We start from the raw sequence: 20191 nt of genomic DNA, 5'->3' as shown, positions 1-20191 counted from the left end.
TACCAACACATGCTGTTATTTTATTCAAGTAAAAAGCATTTATTCAATAAAAAGCATTGCAAATGATCTATTTGAAACACTGTAAGGAATGACATTGAATTATACCCATTTCCCACCCAGTGCTTTTCAAATTAATTATGTTCTATTATCACACTTTTTTACTATCACATGACCAGCTTGAGTATGTGAAATGGCTTCTGGCACAGCCAAAGAGAGTCTTCACCAAACCACAGTTTTGTGCTGATTTGGTCAGGGATTGAAACAGGGAAAAAGGAGTTACTAGGCAACAGCAGGCCAGGAGCAGGAAAAAGGTCTGCAGCCTTAATTGATACTAACTTTAAAAAGCAGTGCAGCAATAAGAGAGGGCTCAAGATGTGAATTTCACTGCTTTGGAAGGAAAACAAAATCAGAAGAAACCCCAGGCAGGCAGTCTCTATGAGATCTGGGTTCTTCGTTCATACCAACTATTTGCTGCGTGTTTTGCAGGGACATAGAGTAGCTTATTCTCAGTACTGAACAAGAAGATGAAAGACCCAGATATAGCTCTTTTATTTGAGAACCCAGAACACATAGCTTTGCTCTGCAGCAACTCTCCACTCCTACCTCAGGAAAGAGGAATGTGGTATGAATTACGGCTATATGGGTCCCCAAGACATTGCCATCCACAGAACTGACATCATGTCCAGATATAGCTCTCCTTCCCCCTCCCTACCTATGGTTAAGAGAGCTATTCCTTTACAGAAAGCCAGCCCAAGTGGAGTCCAATCACTCAGGCTAGTACAAGGCAATTTGCTTAGCTAAATCTCTATTAACATGAGCAAGCAAGGCAGAAATCCTGACAGTTTCCTTCCAGAATCCGTATCTATTTCCTCCTCTTCTACTGTAGGCAAAGTAGTTTCATGAGGATGTGGTAGCAGAACATGAGTTATCACATGAACACTTACAAATTTAAATGAAAAAGTCCTTGATGTGGAAAGTGCTGTGAACTCTACTACTGAACAATCAACCTTTATTTGCCTAGCTAGCAGTACCTTGCGCTGAAGTTATTTGCTTTAGCTTCACCTGAAGAAAACCTGATTTCCTATTGAAGTACTGCCTTTTTATGAGATGTAAGTTATATAGTTGTTTATTTTTTATAGGAGCCAAACACATGCAAAGCACCATACAAACATGATGCTGAGTACCTCATACTACTGATTAACTATTATCTTTTCTTCCTATTTCTGCATTCTTTGATTTTCCACTTATTTAAGTATACTAGATTTCAGCATTTACTGGTTTTCCCACATACTCCAATGTACTTAAAGTGACTGAAATGAAACCACAAGAGGTAAAACTACCAAGATGACTGTTGCTGAGGAGGAAAAACCAGCAACCCAGGTCTGGTTCATTCAAACTGTCTGATGATTAGTATTTAAAGTGTTGAGAGTTAGAGTCATCTTCTGCTCTCATCTGTATTGCTGCAAGTCAACTGAGCTTATGAAATAGGATCTGGCACCATGAAGAGGACTGTCCCTTCACAGGATACGAGTAATAGCCACTTGAGTAAATGCAAGTTACTCATATCCTGCCGGTGGACTAATCTGTCTCTGTACATTCATGCACATTTTTAGTTGCCTCCAGGAATCTGAAGGCGAATCTCGTTTGTTGCCTAATGAAACTAATTTCACCAGATATAACACAAGCATACTGAAAAACCACTATTACTCATACATGAGGTGTAACCAATGCAGCATTTCTTAACTTCTGTTTGATTAGGGTCCATCTCTGAACACTCATCACCACATAAACCTCAGTCTCCCTGGTTGGCTATGGTACATTCCCAGCTGATTTGCTTCAAGTCTTAAGGAGCAATTTGACCTCCCCTTTCTTTATCCACAACACTCTTACTTATTATTCCTTTAAAGTGAAGTGACTCCCAAAGAATGGGGTGGCAGGTTGTACATTTTCCTTGCAGCCTGAGAACTTGTCTTCCCTTTTTCAAAACAGAAGTGAACCATGCATTGCTTAGCTAAGCTGCAAATGTCTGAAATGATGGACATACAATGATCAACCAGTCAACCTTGGCAGGCATCTAAAAGTGATACACAGATACTTACTTACTATTCAAGTTTATATATACAGTTACATACATACACAGCATACATACATACACACACATGCACTTTGAAATACCTGCAACATATTAAATTCTTCTTGTACAAAATAATATAAATTATACGTCTTGATAAAGGGTACAACAAAGTATGATGAAGGCATAATTTTTGTAGACTGAATGCACTGGAAGAGTTTAGTGACCAGGCTGCAGAGATGAGATAATCCAGAGTTCTGAAGGAACAAGCCACACAGTTTCAGTAAGTCTATTAAGTCATGGTATTATGATGACAGAAGAATAAAAAAAAAAAATCATCTGATAGCGAGACAATCATAGGCCTGTGAGCCTGACTTCAACAGAAGTCAAGAGCTTTTGAAGGATGCAAAATGTTGCCTCCAACAGAAGGCAAGAGGTTTTGAACCATAGGCCATGTGGAGCACAGAATAAGATGCAGTATCAACTAATCGGAAGAAAGAAGTACCACTCTAACATGACAGCTCATTTTGACAAAATGAAAATGCATGAAGTCCAATCTGGACTTCAATAAAGCACTTGATATGGTGCCATATGGCTCCATGAGTGTGAGTTAGGAAAAAACCCGACGTGCAAAATTTATGCAGTTAATAAAATGCATGTGAACCTTAGCCAGTAATATATGATGTTCAAAGAGAAAGTAGTGGGATGGGGCAGTGTTACTCTAAGAATGGGTCTCAAGTTTTTAAAGCTGGTAGCTAACAACACACAAGTCGTAAGGGTGCCGGCTCCGCTTTGCGGACGGGAGGCACGGGAAGATCATGTGAAATGAGCCAAGCACGCTCAAAGATGAAGGTGAAGTTTGGCAGCGTAAGACGAGAGGCCTCTCTGAAAAGCCACAGCGGACACAACCGAGGAAGCCCTCGGCGCTGTGGAGGACGCAGCCAGCCCTCTCCTGCAGCTGCCGAGCAGCCCGGCGGTCCCGGGGCGGCCCGCGGCCGCCCCCCCCACCTTGATCGCGGGGCCGCCGCTGCGGAGCTTCGTGGGGGCCGGGGAGAGGCTCCCCCGCGCCGGCACCAAGCCCGGCAGCCCTGGTTGAGGTCAGCCTGAAAGCCGCGGAGCTACTTGCTCTAGTTTTTAGCCAAGCTTTTATCACCCCGCTTATAAAAGCACGCAACAGATTGCAGAGGAGAGCGCCAAACGGACCGGGATTCCAGATCCGACACAAACTCCGCGTGTGTACGCGGGGGGAGAGGGTGAGAGCTGCCAAGCCCACGTTTTTAAGCCCGGACGCCCATGGGGCAGCGCCCCCCAGCCCCACGCCCTTCCAACCCGCCCCGCTCCGCCGGCAGCAGCCCCGGACCCCAGCGGCTCTGCCCCGCGACGGCGCGGGCCACCCGCGGCCCCCAGCCGCGTTTGCTCCCCGGCTCTCCCGAGCAACGGGGCAGGGTAAACCTACCTGCCGAACCGCCCAGGGCATCGTCGCTCTCCAAAACCCCTCTGTGCTTCGCCCCGCGGAGCTCCCCCTTGGATTTCCAAACGAGCTTTACCATCTTGATCATCTCGGGCAAGTCCCAGGCCAGGGTCCCCTGCTGATAACCGGGCAGGCTGCCCATGGGAAAGGGCATCGGCTCTTCCCCCGTCCTCCTCCGCCTGCCCGGCTCTGCCGCGGGGAAGAAGCGCTCCAGCACCGGCATCCTGACCCGCGCCCCCCGCCGGGGAGCCGCAGCCACCCCCCGGCCCGAGCAGCCGCGATGGGCATCCAGAGCGGGGCGGGGGCACCCGGCCGCCCACCGCCGCCGCCCCACGCAGGGGGCGCGCCCCGCCGCCGCCCGGCCTCGGCCCCGCTCCCCGGGCGGGGAAGGAAGGAGCGCCGGGCACCAGCCGCCGCGCTCACCGGCCGCTCGCCTGCCCTCTGCGCGCCCTCAGCCCGCCGCCAGGCGCCGGCAGCCGGGGCGAAGGGGCTGGCGGGCAGGCGCGGAGCCGCCGCTCATGCCGGCGCGGCGCAGCGCCGAGCCCCGGGGGCGGGGGTGGGGGCTCGGGCCGCTGCTGCCGGCGGCGGCGGCGCGGCACGGGGGCTGGCGCAGCCCGGCAGCGGGGCTGGGCGGGCAGAGCCGCCCCTCACGCCCCTGTGTGCACTAAGGAGGAGGGCAGGGAGGAGGTGGTTTGACTTTATCCCTGCCGTGATGCCATGGGGGAGCCCCTACTCCCCCCGCCTTCGCGTCGCCGGGCTGGCTACGGAGCCGGTGGGAGTTTTGGTCTCTTAGTCAAACCCCGCGGTAACCTCGGCTGCCTTTCGGCCGGGAGGAAAGGCGGTAATTCACGTCCCGTCGCTCGCTGCGAGGGCCGGGAGAGGGGCTCGGGTCCGCTCGCGGCGTGCGGTGCCCCCCGCCGGCTCCGCTTTCGGACGCCAACTGAGGCGAAATACCCGAAACGAGCATGCAGAAGGGCAGCGAATGTGCTGGGGCTTGACGGGCCCTGGAGGAACGAGTTGCTGAGATTACGGGTTTGGGGAGGGTGCGAGGTCTGCGCTGCGTCCTCATCGCTTTGGCTGCAAAGCTCCACCTGAATGGGTTCACGTTAGGACACTGCCTGATGGCAGCGATCACTCACAGACTCCAAGGAGAAGACAATTATTCCTCGCTAATCTTTAAAAACAAGGCAAAGCCGCCCGGGCGAGTGCTCTGTCTCATGCAGAAATGAGGTGGCGTACCGGGGCTCTGCAGCCGCCAGCAACGCTCGGGGCCCGGCGAGCGCTTCCCTGAGCACGTTCAACGCTGCCCTTGGCCCTGCACGGCAGCAGCACCCGTCCCTTCCCTGGGGTCCCTGACCAGGACAGGCCTTGCGCTTTGCAGAACTTTTGTTTTGCCTTTTTACAATATATCCTTTGTAGCCTGTTGTTGGTACTCGTCCTTTAGCCCTTAGTTCACAGAGTGTACAGCAGAGGGGTGGAGGGTGGCTTCTTGCACCAGCACTTAGTTTTCAATAAAACTGCAGAAGAAGACTTTAGTGGGCATTATAGCATTTCTTAGCTGGTATAATTAATACATTTGTCTTCTCCAGGTTACACTCAATATTCTACCTTCTCTCCAGATGGAAAAATAAACCGGCAAACAAACAATCTTCCTTTACAGAGGAAGAGAATCCAAGGGAATGGACTGGAAGTTAACACCCTTACGTGTAGAAATCAGGGTGCACAAGCCTTTCCTCCTCATGCCGACATCAGCAGGGGAAGCGTGCTGTTTCCCCTTTTCTAGGATCCTCTGCTATGTCTTAGTGTTCCCACCTCAGACAGACAGCTCTAATGCTTTTCAAAAAGTAGCCGTATTTTGACTGTAGGCTGAGTGCCATACTATTAGCATACTACGCTTTCAGATCTCTCTGTCTCAAAAATTGTGAAATGCTTCCAAAGTGTTATACTATTGTTGTTGTACTCTTATTTTGCAGAGTGCTTAGCGTCAGGATATCCTGACTCTTGCAACAAAGGGGTTAAGAACAAAGAAAACAAATACGTGATGTTCAGTACAGTAGCACAAGCATTAACACATTCATACAATGTATGGTTGTAATTTTGTGGGAAGGTAAAATTTACTGGTTTTAAGTTCATATGGCTTCTTGTGATACTTAAGGTTTTTCATATTAGTGCGTGTTGTGCAATTACTTTTTAAAGCCATGTTGCTCCTGTTAGAGAGGGATAAACTAGGCAACTGAAGTCCAAAAGGCTTAGAAGGCTACTTACCTGCTGGGTGAGTTAAACCTTACACCCTAACTACTTCATTTTGGTTTTGAGCTACAAGGAGTTGCTGTAATTTTTTTTTCCCAGTTATTATTTTTCCTCTTTTTTTACCTCTGCACTTCCTGTTCTCCACTGGGCCAAAAAGCAGAAGTGCCAAGAGAACTATGGGAGGAAGGCTATCCTTGTTGTGTTTCCAGCTTCACTGGATGCAAAAAGTACCAGATATTTAGGAAGAGAATGTACTCACACATGCCCAGCCCAAATTTAGATTAATATCTGAGCATATAGGTCTTTAAACAAACTTAACCACCAGCCCTCTTGGTAGCATCTATAGCAATCTTTTGAGTTTTCAAAATCTACACTACCTTTTTATATCCTTAAAACCAGGAAAAGTTTTGTGCCAACTTTAGCTGGGTCACTTGGATGTGTACCTGCCTTGTGGATGGGGTCGGGCAGTTAGAATCAAAGCATTAATTCTTGTATTTGTTTTCACTCACAGTTGCACAGGTATGAAGCAGGAGATCAGTCAAAAAACAAACTGAAACTGTGACCTGTTGTTGTTACAGTTTTAGTGTTTCAAGAAGCTATGTAATAAACCTGGCAGTACGTATTTTTTTCTGGGAAAATTAGTGTCAAATGAAAGCAACTGCTCTAGATAGCCTGGAGGTTGTGGTGGTTGGTTTGTTTGTTTGTTTGTTTTTCTCCCATTTTCTGGCCACTTTAAAGATCAGCAGTTGTGAATGAAAACCCAAATCTTATAAAAAATGTCTGGCATTAATAGGTATGTCTGTAAATTGATACATCTTATTCTTACTAAACTTGTGCTTCACAGTTGTTCTACAATTCAGTGGTTACTTTTCCTTAATTAAGCCAAGATTTTGCTATTAATGATTGACTTCCCTTTTTCATTTTTTGTTATAAGAATGGAGCCGGATAAGAGCTGCTCACAGGAAAGCCTAGAAAATATATATTTGATAATGAGGTTTTCGGCTTCAAAAATCAGCTGTAACATCACTCTCAGAGACTTTTCAGAGGCAAAATGCTCAGATTTTGCAAGTTCTCTGTTTCTCTGGCTTCAGTTGTGCTGTGATGATTTTACCCAACTTGAAGATGTGACCTCAACATAATGCTTTTCATTGTGCTTGAGAAAATCTGTCAGAATTAAAACATAACATAATCCTACACAGCAATATACCCAGCCATTTGTGACTGCATTTTAAACAGTCCTTGAGCAAGCTTGGCTCACCTAAAGCTTCTCTTTTGCATTCTCACTGCCAGCCAGACTTGAAGGAAATCTTTCAGTAGAGATAGATGACTTTATTGCTACTAACTGCACTTCTCTCCAACTCCAAGTCAAAGAAGCTTAAGTGATTACAAGAGAAATATAAATGTATTAGCTCTGGCCCTCGTTCATCCTGAGAAGCAATGCCAACAAAAAGGCGAACGGGATCAGATCTGAAAACCTGACAAGGCAGTGTGTCTTTTCACAGGTAGACACGAGAACTGGAAAAGACTTGAGGAAAGAATACTGTGGTGGGAGAAAAGGGAAGGAGTGAGCTGACAGATTAATAGCTGGTGTTTCATAATTGGTGTCTCTTAAAAAGTTTTACTTGTTTGCTTATTCACTCCAAAGTTATGTACTCAGAGCGGCAGCAGCAGAATTGCATGCCAGATGGTAGAGGAAGTGCTTCGTGTATCTTTCCAGTCTACTGAAGCCTACAGGGCCGTCGTTGACCCACTGCTCTGGTTTTCATTGCAAGTCCCTTTCTTCCCCCCTTTTTTTTTCCTTCCTTCAAAGAAAAAGGAGGGAGGGGGAAAGAGAGAGAGAAAAAAAAGAAAAGCCATGGTTTAAACTGGCAATAGCACCATCCTTTTGGCTTTGAGCTATCCTGTCCTGTGCCAAATATACTGTCTCCAGCAGCTCTCCCACAACAAATCAGTCCAGACACACAAAAGCTGTAAAACAAGAATGGTGAAGAAAGATCCTTGATTCTCCCCCTCCGTCCCCACCAGCCTTTTCCTTTTGCTTCCCTCCCCAAGCTTCATTCCGCAGCAATGACCTCCTGCTTGCCAGTACTGTAAGTGATATTGGGACCTCCAGCCTGCAACTTTGCTGACAGCTTCCTTGGAATACAGGCATCTTTGCCTTTCTGTATTAACAGAGTATTGTAAAGAAGAAGTTATATTCTATTATTCCTATTACTTCTGTCTGATAGCCAATGTTTGAAAAAATGGCACATAAATTAGTAGAGTGGCAGATTCATTACTGTTGGAAACTTTGTCTATTCTTTCAGCTAACCCACACCACTGGGCCGTGTCAAAGCTTACTAAAACTACATCCCAAATAGATATCTGGAAAGATTTGATGTTGTCTATTTATATAGCATATTATTTTAAAAGCTGGGAAAAGACTACCAAATTTTTCAAAAGTGATTAGCAAACATTAGGTACTACAAATGTAAAGACCACCTTCAAAGACTATCAGATATGGATTTTTAGAAAGTGTAAAGCACTTGTCTTGAGATGGCACTTATTAGTGGAATCATCTTAAATCAGTAGTCACTTACGAAAAGTGTGCCTTTGCCTCTGTCCTAGAGGCCACAGGGTCATGCAGAGACAATAGGCTCGGCCATTGCCTAGGGACAGAACCAAGTGATGACACCATCCCTGGGATCAAGCTTTAGAAGGCTTCAGGGGTGTGATGTGAGTTTAAGATAAAAGAGAAGACTGAGAATGCTGGGGCACTGTCATTACACATAAAGTAAAACCCCAAAGATGCTGCATATTTGCAGGGCAGCCTACAGAGAAAACAAGAATGTGAGTGAGTAACTTTTAGACGGGACAAGGAGACAAAGTGCCTATGAAGCTTGGAGAATATGACAGAAGAAATATAAGCAGGCAGAGTCATGCAGAGCTTGCAAGAATTTTTCTAATGACCTCCTGGAAAGTTTCTTTCATTGCTTTAAAAATCTTAGCATAATTTTCATATTCTTTGCCCCACATTTGTCTCATTTCAGATGTCTATTATTTTAAACTTTATTCTTACTAATAAGAACAATTACCCTTAGTTATCTCTGTCATTGTCATTACTTTATGAAATATGAATAATTTTGTATTTATTGGGGGATAGTTACTTTGTCTTTGCTCTAGACTGGACATACTAAATTCTATAAACTCTATCTCAGAACTTTTTTCCCAGCTCTGACATTAATATTTTTACTATGAATTCTCAACAATTTACTAACATTTTTTTGATGCATACTCAAGGTACACAGTAGGAGGTTTTTCTATCTGTTACCATCTCATTGGCAAGAGTGGCGAAATAAATTTCTAAGGGAGTGGTAGGATGCACTATTGGTTATTGCCTGAGCTGCACACAGCATTTCTCCTTGAGAGCCTCACCTCCTGGGAAATGTTGAAGGTGGGCAGTGGTGTTCTGTGGGTTCACAGTAAACTTTTGGTTGTTGTCATCAGTCAATCAGACTCCTTGGAAAAGGGTTCTGGAAACGGAGGAGTGAGGATTGCTTGAGTTCTAGAGGGCAAGGAACCAATTCCTTTTTCATTCTTAGCACATGTGAGATAGCACATTTTTATGATTAACAATTTGTACTACTAACTAAGAAAAAATGTTTGTGGTAAAGGAATAAACAGAAGTCCATAACTAATTGGAAACAGTGGGGTTGTGTAATTTTTCCATTGCCTGCCTTGGAATATTAAAAGTTCAGCATATTGAGCCTGATGCTTGAAGTCTCCCACAGTATACGGTGAAATTCTGTGTGGCTTTAAAGGAAATAACAGATAATAGACTCATCTCACCTTAATGAACCATAATAAGAAAATAATACTGATAAGCAGAAGAAGCAGTAAGAAGGGAATTGCCAGCATTGTATTTAACTGTGTTGTACAATGTATCTGATGGACTCTGTTAGTTTATCTGTTCCTTCAATTCTTACGTGTAAGTGATATTTACCTGAGCCAAGGTAAAGTCAAAAGATTTAAGAAAAACTCATTGCCATCCCAAAAGAAGCTGTTACACAGTGATTGTTGCAGCAGTTTGCAACAGATGCCTAATAATGATCTAGGGTAATGGAGCGGGAGGTTAAGAATACTGCATCTAATTGAAAATTTAGTTATAAATCAGATAGGCAGAAAATAACCTATTATACAAGACAGTGGAAATGCTAGTCATCATCTTTATGTAATAACCGTATAACAAGAATAACTGCAGCATCTTGCAGGATTCCTTTTTGTGAATAGGTAAAAAAAGAGTTAGTAGAAAAAGAGACTAACCAGATGAGAGACACATTTCCTTTAAATGCAGAACTCATATTAAGTAATTGAATAGTCTCAATGAATTCAAAAGGATTACTGCCATCTTTAAAGCTGAGCATGTGCATACATATTTTCTCAGTTGGGACATAAGTATCTAAAAATTATGGCAGCAGTTTGAAAGATGAGAAATGTGCCACATTTGAAATCTTTCTTCTTTCACCTGTTACCCTAATGAGATGGCATGAGTGGCTGTATAGCCTATGGTATCCTTGCCCCTTATGGTATATAGAAAAGACTTGCAACTATGATTTAGTATTTTCCTGTCTTTTAAAATTATACAAATAAAGTGAGTAGCCAAAAAAAATCTTCATTAAGTGATATCTAGTTTAATCTGTTGTCAAATAAATCATCGTACAGTAGGAATAAATGGGACATAAATATAATGATAAATACAGGCGAATAATAGGGCTTGCTCCTTCAGTTGTAAATCAGATATCTCAAGATCTGACAACTTAATTTTTCCTTTTAGATTTCAAAATGGCGAGGAAATAATATTTGACTAGGAAAATAAGCACTATTTAAAATAAAATTAATAGACATTCCTTAACTTCTGAAACTTGTTAGATATTTGATGACTGCACATACTAATATTGCAGAGTATCTACTTGTTAGTCTTCAGTTTTTGTCTTTTTGACTGTAATGATTAATGGTGAATTTATCTCTGGGCTTATTTAGACCTTATAATGAGTGTTAGGATGGCATAGGTTAGGGATAGATCTTGTGCAGACCTCTCCCAAATTTATTCCTATTTGCAATGCGAAAGTAAAATAATACAACTGAATTGGATTTTGCCCAATGCCGTGTACATTCTGATTGTGGACTTATTACTAGTGGTGACTAAATAAGCTTGACACTTTGGTCAGGTTGAATACCTAGGCCACTAAATTATAGTGGAAGAAATTCAGATGATTCAGACGTGTATTTTGGATGAAATATCTGTGTGCTTGAATACCATTTCTACACATATGCTCATGCTGTGTCTTTATTCTGTCTGCACATCAGCTTTCTGATGATGTATGTACCCCAAAGCTGAGGTTATTTGCCCTCTCACAGAAGTTCTATGGCTTCATTTCCCCACTTTGCATCTTGCATGACAGCAGTGAGTGCAGTTTGCTGCGGGGATGCACAGGAGATACAGCTGGGAAGTCGTGGGAAAGGTCTAACAAAGATGCACAAACATTCTAATGATAAACTAAGCTCCCTCTGACCTAGTTTCTCACGACTGCAAAATCAGGCCATATTTACTGTAGTCAAGCTCTTTGCATTTCTTACAAATGCGTTTGTGTAAATGTAGCTCCAATGGGATCAGCAGCTTTGGAGCTCTGCTGTCACCCCTGTGCTGGCATTTTATTACCGTGCCATTGATAATCACGCAAACACGTGTTGGTTCTTTTCTTCACTGCAGCTTCCACTCAAAACGTAGTCTTGCTGGTGATGTTGCAGAAAGAAAAATCTCTGGGTAGATAGCTTAGGGGGAAGAGGTATCTACAACTGGTTAAAGGCATCCACTAGATCTGAAGATGGAGGGAAGGCTTTCTGGAAAAACTGTTTCTCTCAGATGTATTTGGGCAGGCTGCTCTCAGCAATGCAGTTCCAGCTGCAGATATGTAATACCATAAATGTTTTCCAGTGCTTCCTCAGATATCTTTTTTGATTTTTTTTTCAATCCAGGCAATCGCATTATTTTGCAGGGCTCTGCACTGCTCTTATGATAGCAATATTCATTTAGATCCCTAGTAATTGTAAGATACGTTATTTGTAAAGGTCCATAATTGATCAAAAGCTTAGTAAAAGAGGAAAACATTGAGCTTGTTATGGTCATGCAAATACTGTACTGTATACGGATTTTTTCCCAGACAGTAGCCACACAATGAAGTGTGAGCTTTGGTCATGGTATTGACATCCATAAACATCCCTTTCCATCAGTAGCAATTTGGTATCAGAAGTTTTCAGGTGGGATAGGACAACATTTATGTCTCCATTTCACTATCTGTTCAATACTTTCCAACCCAGGGACTATATTTGCCAGTACTTGATCTGTTTTTCTGAGGTCTGCAATATCATATGACAAGCCAATTACAAGACGTCGCTGGTTACTTAATCTCACAATTTTAAGACATTTGGGTTACTCTCCTTAGCTTGCCTTCTGCTGAGAGAGGTCCTGTAGAAATAACAACAAAAAACCTCTTTTCAGCCACCTTTGGGTGGGATGAGAGAGAGAGCTAAACAGAAGAGTGATTGCTCCCACAAACATTTTCTGCCACCCACACTTGCAGTCTGAAGATGCTTAATTCAGAAACCAAGCTGAGATCCTTAGAATGACAGGCGCTGTCTTCTCTGTGTAAGTATGGGCTCAGCAAAGTGTCATCCTTTCTTTGAAGTCTACAAAGGATGGATGACACTCGGAGAAGGTGACTGAGGGAGTTTGCTGTGTGTCCCTGTTAGCTGAAGAAAGAAAATGTTGGTGATCAAGGGAGCACTGAACTGCCAGGGACAGCTGTGCTCCCCAGTTCTGAATTCAGTTTCCACAGAGCTTAATTCATGATTTTGAGTGTTTTGAAAAGTGGAGATGTTACAGTGTGTTTGCTGCTGTGTCCTAAAATCAGAGTTTAAAAAAAGTCTAAATAATGGTCTAGTCCATCTTCTTGAAAATGCTGGTATGTTTTTAATAGAATATTATGCATATACTAAATAAGTAAAATGGTTTCTGTTCTTTTTATCAGGAACTTCTTATGCCCTTCAATGAAACCTGTTATATAGTTTTTGCTCTTATTTTTAAAGTATAATATCAATGTTCAAGTAATACCAGATGAAACTGGTTTCAGCCACCATTAACTTTGGCTTTTCAGAAAGGGAAAGAAATCCTCCAGTATTTCCAACTTCAGCAGGAACATTGGCACAGGAAACAATTTAGTGGGGCTAGCATGCAAGGAAGTGATGTAACTTTTACCAGATTTTGTGACTTTGTGGAAAAAAATCAAACATCAGTTGGCCTGTCATGCTATTAAACCACTAGTTTCCTATGCTGATGAATTAGAAAATGAACTGCACCTCCTTTGCTGACATTTGCCATCTACATCAGCTTTTTTTTTTAACAGCTAAATCTCAGGTTTCCAAGAATGCCATCACGTGCTTCTATAGGAAATACTTATTTAAGTCTCATTTTTGCATGAACATAAACTTCCTTTTTTAGTCACAGCATAAACAGAAGTCCATGTTCATCTAGGACTCCTTGCTGGAGTTTTTTCTTTTAGAAAGCACGGCTCCTTAGTTCAGAATACGATTGCTAACGTAATAAAAATAATGTTAACAGTAGCAAGTTGGAAAGCAGAATTTGTTTTATAAAAATGTAAAACTTCGTTTTTATTAGAAATTAGAATTTAAAACCAAATGTCCATCAGGCAGAATTTTAAAATTTGTAATAAATTACTACTGAGAAAATGTTTTTTCCTTTTGTTGCAGTGAGTAGTCTGTCGAGATAACTTCAAAACATTGCATTAGAATAACAGATCCTATAACATGATATTTGAATAACATTTAACCTGGTATTTGAATAACATTCGAATAAACATTTTAGAATATTAAAGTCTAAATAAATTAACAAAAATAGTGAAGGGAAAAGGTCAGAATGTAATTCTGGTTGTTTTCTTAAAATGAGAAATGAGAAGCAACTTTCCCTTGTGAAAATACATTAATAACAATATTTGTTTAGAAAAAAAATTAGAACTCTGCCTTTTCGGAGGCAAAATTACTCCACTAAAAACATTTCGGCTTGTTGTAGCTATCTTATTGAACATTTTTTATCCTCAAGTGTGTGTAAGCAAGGGCAAGCACTGGACAGAGTGAGGATGCGTTTGAGTAAAGAGCTCAATAGCTTGCAGGTGTCTTGTATGTGCCACAGAAGACGAAGGAAGACCTGACAGCATGTCTGTAGCACTCAAATGTCTTTGTACCAACTGTGGTAAAAAACCAGCCTTGGCAGCTGTGCAGTTAGTGCCCTTTCCTGTGGCTGAGATCAATGAGACGTGATGTACCGTGGTAAGAGCAACGGGCAGAAATTTCCCTGCTGAGAATGAATGGTAAAAGAGAACTATATACATTCAGTAATTGGTAGCTATTCACTACAGTTAATTACTTTTATTTTATAAAAATATAATGAAAGGAGAAGACATTTAAAGCAGGTGATAGCTGGTCTAGATAAGATGAAAAATACTAACTTTGTAGATTGTGTATTTAAATCTTAAAGGCCAATAGAAGTATTATTTAATATGTGCATCAATTTTAGGTTATTTTTCTCATTTCCCTGAAGCATAAAGCCAAATATAACTTTCCTAATTGCCTTTTTTGTTTTCCTTTATTAATAAATGCCAATATACCTCAGTGTGTATGTGGGAGTACAAATCATTTTGGATTAGATCAATTTGGTAACATATGTCTGTGTGGTTGGAGCCTTGTTTTACTAGATGTTATACAGACAGGTCCTAATTATCATTCAAAGGTCAATGTAAGAAACAGGGAGACTTTTACAATGCTGACTTTAGATACCCAGCTTAGTCACTAACTTAAGTAGGAATGAGACAGTCACCAAGGGTACAATTCAAAGTACCCAAATTAGCCTTCTACTCTTGAGTCACTGTATCACAGAGCCTGTGTCTTCCCTTCGACTCAAAGAGGAGCCATGGGAAAACAGCTAGATAATTTAACCAGCCAAGATTTTGCTGATATTTGGGCAGGCTGCTTGCACCCTAAATTAGAATAATGGACAGTGGAGTAGCATTTGGCACAGACCAAACACCCTAAATTGTAACAATTGCTGTTTAACAATTGTTTAGTAGAATCCATCACGTCTTTGGCAGAAATCCAAACAACCAGATTTTATTCTTTTTGTTTGGAGGTTCAAAATGTTCTGTTGCTTTCTAAATAAATAAATATTGGAGTCAGCTGTGCGCCTCAGCTTCTGCTGAGATCAGAAGTGGAAGGATGAGAACAGTGCAGAAAGTGCTACCCTTTAGTTGTTTCCAGGGAGAAGAATCTCATGAGAAAATTCTGATCTTTGGGTTTCTGTCTGAATTCCCAGATGCTAAGATAAATTGAAACAAACATTCAGAATTTTAGATCTTTTTTAAAATAATGTGGTATCACCAAGTCTTTTGAGTTTTGCCTGTTACCTGCTTAAACATATTAAGCAGTATTGCTTGAAAAATATGGATTTTGTAAGTTCAGGCTTAGAAACTCAAGAAAACAGCAATAGTAGTGGCTGTATGAAAATTCATAAGTTAAGAGAATAACCAAACCAGTCTTATTTTCAGCAGTTTTGACAATATCCTTATTTACGGAGTTTTATTCTAAAAATGGCATTAACTTCCCCCTCTTACCCCGCCTGGTTTTTTTACAGTCATTATGGAAAAAAAAAAAGAAAATGAACTGTGCTTTTGTAGTGGTCTTACATCTCTACAGATGTCAGCTCAATAGTATAAAAAAGATGTCACACATGGCACATACTCTTAAAAAGTAACGTACTTCTTTTCTGAGCAGATATTAATTCAGCTCCCTGGACTATCACATTGCCTGTGCAATACTAACAAATTAGTTTTAATCACCTTGGCTATATCTAAGCTGCCTAAACTCATGAGTTCCTCCTGGTTCCAAGGTTGGCAATGTGAGACAACTCAGGGCTGGGATGAGGTCTGGAGCCTACTCATCGTTTCTCTCTTGTCCCCTGATTTCTCTGGGAAGAATTCCAGAGATGTAAGGTGCAAAAGCACCAAGCTGCACGGGATAATGTTGTTTGATTAGGAAACCAGAGCTAAGTGGCTTTTAGTGCCTTACACCCCCACACTGTATAGCTGTAACTATTTGCTTATGGCTAATGTGAGAAATAGTGTTACCTTTCTTCAAAGGCAGAAAGCAAACATAAATGTTACAAATAAAGAACCTTTAGCATACTGCAGTAACAGAGGCCTTATACCTCATCTTAGATACTCACATGTATCTGCCTCAAACATAGTTATTCTGGACTATCAAGATTTATAGCTATCTGGCCACCCTCAGGGTTCAAGTGCAATTGGCAAGACCATACAAATAACAAATACAGGTTGAAATGTAACACTGTTAGCCAGGTTCAGAAACGGTGTTTTTTTCAGGGAGTTGAGTAGGAGTTTGTCACTTTGCAATGCCTGTGAGTCATGCCCGGTAGCACTGGCAGCCCTGCACGACCTTGCAAAGCGCTGTCTCCCCAGATAACCTTCAGGCCTGAGTGTCTCGGTTTGCAGGACAGGTGAGCAGCCTTCCCATGGGCCAGGTGTGCGCAGGGATGGAGTACTTGCAACCACCCCTGAAGTCCTCAGCAGGTGCAATGTTCAAGAGGTGTTAGGTATGTCGAGCTATCTTATTGTCCAGTCCACTTATTATTGACAAAAAAGTGTCTTGCATCTGTAGTTGCTTTTATTCTGAAGAAGTATTTAAAATTTTTTTTTTCCATCCATATTTGAACATGTTTTTATCTTTTATTATTTGTGTTGTCTTGCCAATTACATCTGGGCTATTAGGTGAGGAGACAGTTGCAAACTATGGTAATAGCTATAAGCTCTGCTGTTCACCAATGGTTGAAGTGTGAACACTACTGAAAAGGATTGGATATAAATGCTATTTGTATCTATGTAACTGGAATATATTATGAGGGAAAATTTAAAATAATGTTGTGGCCAAAGCAGTATTTTCATCAGAAAAGTGTGATAAGAATCAATTCTGGTTAGAAAAACAGGATAAGGACCAATTCTAAGAATCATCTTTTATAGCCACAAGGAACAAAGTCTCAGTTACTTATTTCCCTTAATTTAACACACGGAAGAGCCTTTACCTAACTCATCTTTGATTTCAGCCCCATTGTGACTAAATGGTCACAGCTGGCAGCCACAGCCCACTCTTGCAACCTGGCCCACGTCGGGCCAAGCTGTGGACCCAGCTGGAAGCCAAGATGCTCTGAAAGCGAGATGTGCTCAGAAATTGCCCTGCCTGGCCTATCGCCAGCGCTGCGTGCTGCAGCACTGAAATTAGCTGCAACAGATCCCCACTTCTCCACCTACATACCGAAAAGTACTGTTGGCGTTAAGGCAAGCCAGTTTGCTCTGCATCCTAAGCGAAGGGATGTGCCTCTCTGAGAGGAGCTAGCACTTAAATGCTTTTCAGCATGAGCTAAACTGTATGAGGAACTGTGAAACAATGAGATAAGGAGGCAGAAATTTCTATGTGCGATTTTTTTTGCTCCAGCCATGTGTGGCCTTGAGTGAGAAGGAGATCTTCCCATCCCATCTTAAAGTAACGGTGTCTTGTTCCTGAGCAGAACCGATGTGCAGTAATAGAATTTGGAAAGTTGTCATTATGGATAGCTGTAAGCAATTTCCATGCATTTCTTTCACATATGCTATTTTCCATATTACAGAAGATACTTGTTTCATTTTGTTAAATTTTGCCAAGAATTTCCATAGAACTCCTCCAATTGTGCTACACTTAAAAGTATTTAAAGGTATTAATTTCTTTTTCATTATGAATCAGGACATTTTAAAACTTAGAAGCAACAAGTTTCTAAGAGGACTGCTGATTTGGGTGTCCTGATTCCAGACAATCCAGTTAGAAGAAGCCAAAATGAATTGATTTTTAGGAACTAATGAAAAGTATAATCTGACTAAGAAGGTTATCTTTTTAATATGTTGCACGTTGGTATCATAAAATCATAGCCTGAGGTTTTAAGTTATGCTGGAAAAGATATAATAGAAAAGTAAAAGGCATCATCATTCCTTAAAGAGCCAAATTTCCTTTTTAAAATATGTTGTATCATGTTTCTTGGCTGGACTGATTCCTTCTATGTCGCGGAACATTCTCTGCATTCATGGAGCATGTCCAATTTAGTGATTTTTCTCTGTTATACCATATAAAATGCCCTTTAATTACACAATATAGTACCTTGCATTTGCTTGGTACTGCACAATAAGCATTGTATGTTTTCTAGAAAAACATCCACTCCCACTAATGCTCATGTGTATGGAGTAGGTCTGAGTGCAAACATAAAAGACAAGATGAACATAGCCACTCCCACACATGCACATGTGGGTCATTGAGAATTAAAACCATAAATATCAGGCAATACGCAAGTCCCTCTTTATGCCTCTGGCTGAATTACTTGTGACCATTTTAAAAAAATAAAGATTGGACACCAGTTGCAATCAAGTATTTTAAAATTCCTGTAACTATTCTATAATCAGAAGTGGCTGTTTTTAACATAGCTCCTCAGTAGAAGGGCATGAGAAAGTTTGAGCAGACAAGTGAAAAGTGTCTTGGATGTCTGATTCTTCATCCATGTGAGTGCTCTCAAAGTCTTACCACCCTCTCTTATTCTAATTCCTCCTCACGGAGGAGGAAGCTCCTGAGCTAGTCATTCTCCGGTCCTTTCTGGTTAACCAACAGAAATAGTTAATTTGATTCATGTGAGGTATTTACATTACTATACTATGAGCTGAAAAGAGCTCTCAAAATGCCTGTGTCTGTTGCCTGTCAGGAAGCCTTAGAGGTAAACATTTTATTGTGGACATATAAAGGTACAAAAGAGATAAGGAGAAAGCACACTGCTCCTCCCGGTGATGCTATGTGCTGTCTGTGAAGAGAATTTACCACTCTCAGTATTGTGCAATATAAATTCCTCGCTTAGAGCTGAGATCCCTCATATATACTCTTCAACCACTTCTTCCAATGCCTTTCTCCCTGCCTTCTTTCCTTTTCCTAGACAAAATGCCTTCTTAAGCAGGAGTTTAATGGAGTAAGAGAATATAGTAAAAGGACTCAGAACTAGGATATTTTTTATTATAAAGTTCCATAATTTATTTTGTAAATTTATTTAATATATTGGATCTATGCATGAAAAAATATGCATGAAGATATCTTGGATCTGTGCATAAAACATGACTAAACAAGCCTAGGATCTATATGAGTATTGATATTTTGGCTCAGTACCCATCTCTTACAAACTTTTTCCCACTTCTCTTAGCAAAAACAATCTAGAGCTGCAGCCAGGGTTATCTGTTTCCATGTGCAGCTTATGACGGGAAAAGAGCTTACAAGCATTAACAGATATTCCATAACGATAAGACAATGAAATTAAATACCTCCAAAGAACTCCAGTAGAATTTTTTTCCCTATATAATCCTAAGGAATTACATCAAATCCCATTTAGATAGCCCAAGTTTCAGGGGACAATTAATGACAGAAACAGTAATTACAGGAAAGGCTACCTCAAAGAGCCCGAGTTCCACATCAGTAACGAACTGTTACTGATGGATCAAGAAGATAAGGCCACCTTTACGGAAAAACGGGAAAGGGTCTAAAACCAGATATTCCTGTTAACAATGGGAAAATATCTGGAGAAAAGCCAAAGCCTTATTATTTGTGCAGCCTTTAGGGAAGAAAGTGTTGTAATGTATGGTTGCCATGCTATGAATGTGGAAAAGTAAATGAGCAACCAAGAGGCTGTTTGATCAAAAATCTATCTTGAAAGGTAGCATATAGCATTTACGTGAAGGTTTTTTCGTGCTTATACAGTTGGTTTGGGGATGTATATAATAAGAAACACACAAGTGTGCCTTAGCATATGAAAGAGCAATTGAACACAGAAGGGAGTCTGACTTCCTATCACATGATTGAGCAAGGCACTGAAGGAGGTGTATCAATTTTCTGGTGCCAAGAGATATGAGGGAGAATGCTGCTGGGATCTGCAGCTGACCCAAGCCAGAGAAATTACTTTGTTTGGTATAACTTTGTGAGCTTTCATGCGTTCGTTTCCCTGGGGGCAGGAGCTAAAACCTGTTGTGATGTGATAGTCCTTGACTTCCTGGAAGCAGGAGGTAGCCCACCAGATGACTGATCGCCTCAGCACACTGGGGTGGCTGAGCCAGCCAGTTCCTAGAATCTCCTGGGTCAGTCAATGGGCGATGTGATAAAAATTTCCATTACAGTTCCAAGGGGACAATTAAGACTGCTGGGATGCAGCCGTAATGCAATTTCAG

At 41.6% G+C, this 20191-nt stretch overlaps 1 protein-coding gene across 2 annotated transcripts in view; it reads right to left on the bottom strand.

The window, feature by feature from the left end:
• PDE7B (phosphodiesterase 7B) overlaps positions 1-20191 on the bottom strand; it is a 183351-nt gene that overhangs the window by 84969 nt on the left and 78191 nt on the right. The window contains exon 1 of one of the 2 annotated variants that reach the window (XM_065630674.1): positions 3528-4057. The exons of the other annotated variant lie outside the window; for it this stretch is intronic. Coding sequence (XP_065486746.1) covers positions 3528-3765 — 238 coding nt within the window. The 5' untranslated portion in view covers positions 3766-4057. Of the gene's footprint in view, positions 1-3527; positions 4058-20191 lie in introns of those variants that run through there. 2 annotated transcript variants of the gene reach the window in all.

Source organism: Caloenas nicobarica, chromosome 3 (assembly GCF_036013445.1).
Source record: "Caloenas nicobarica isolate bCalNic1 chromosome 3, bCalNic1.hap1, whole genome shotgun sequence".
In the NCBI taxonomy this organism is placed as follows: domain Eukaryota; kingdom Metazoa; phylum Chordata; class Aves; order Columbiformes; family Columbidae; genus Caloenas; species Caloenas nicobarica.
The sequence above is the reverse complement of the archived record's forward strand: the minus strand, read 5'-3'. Positions and strand labels throughout refer to the sequence as shown.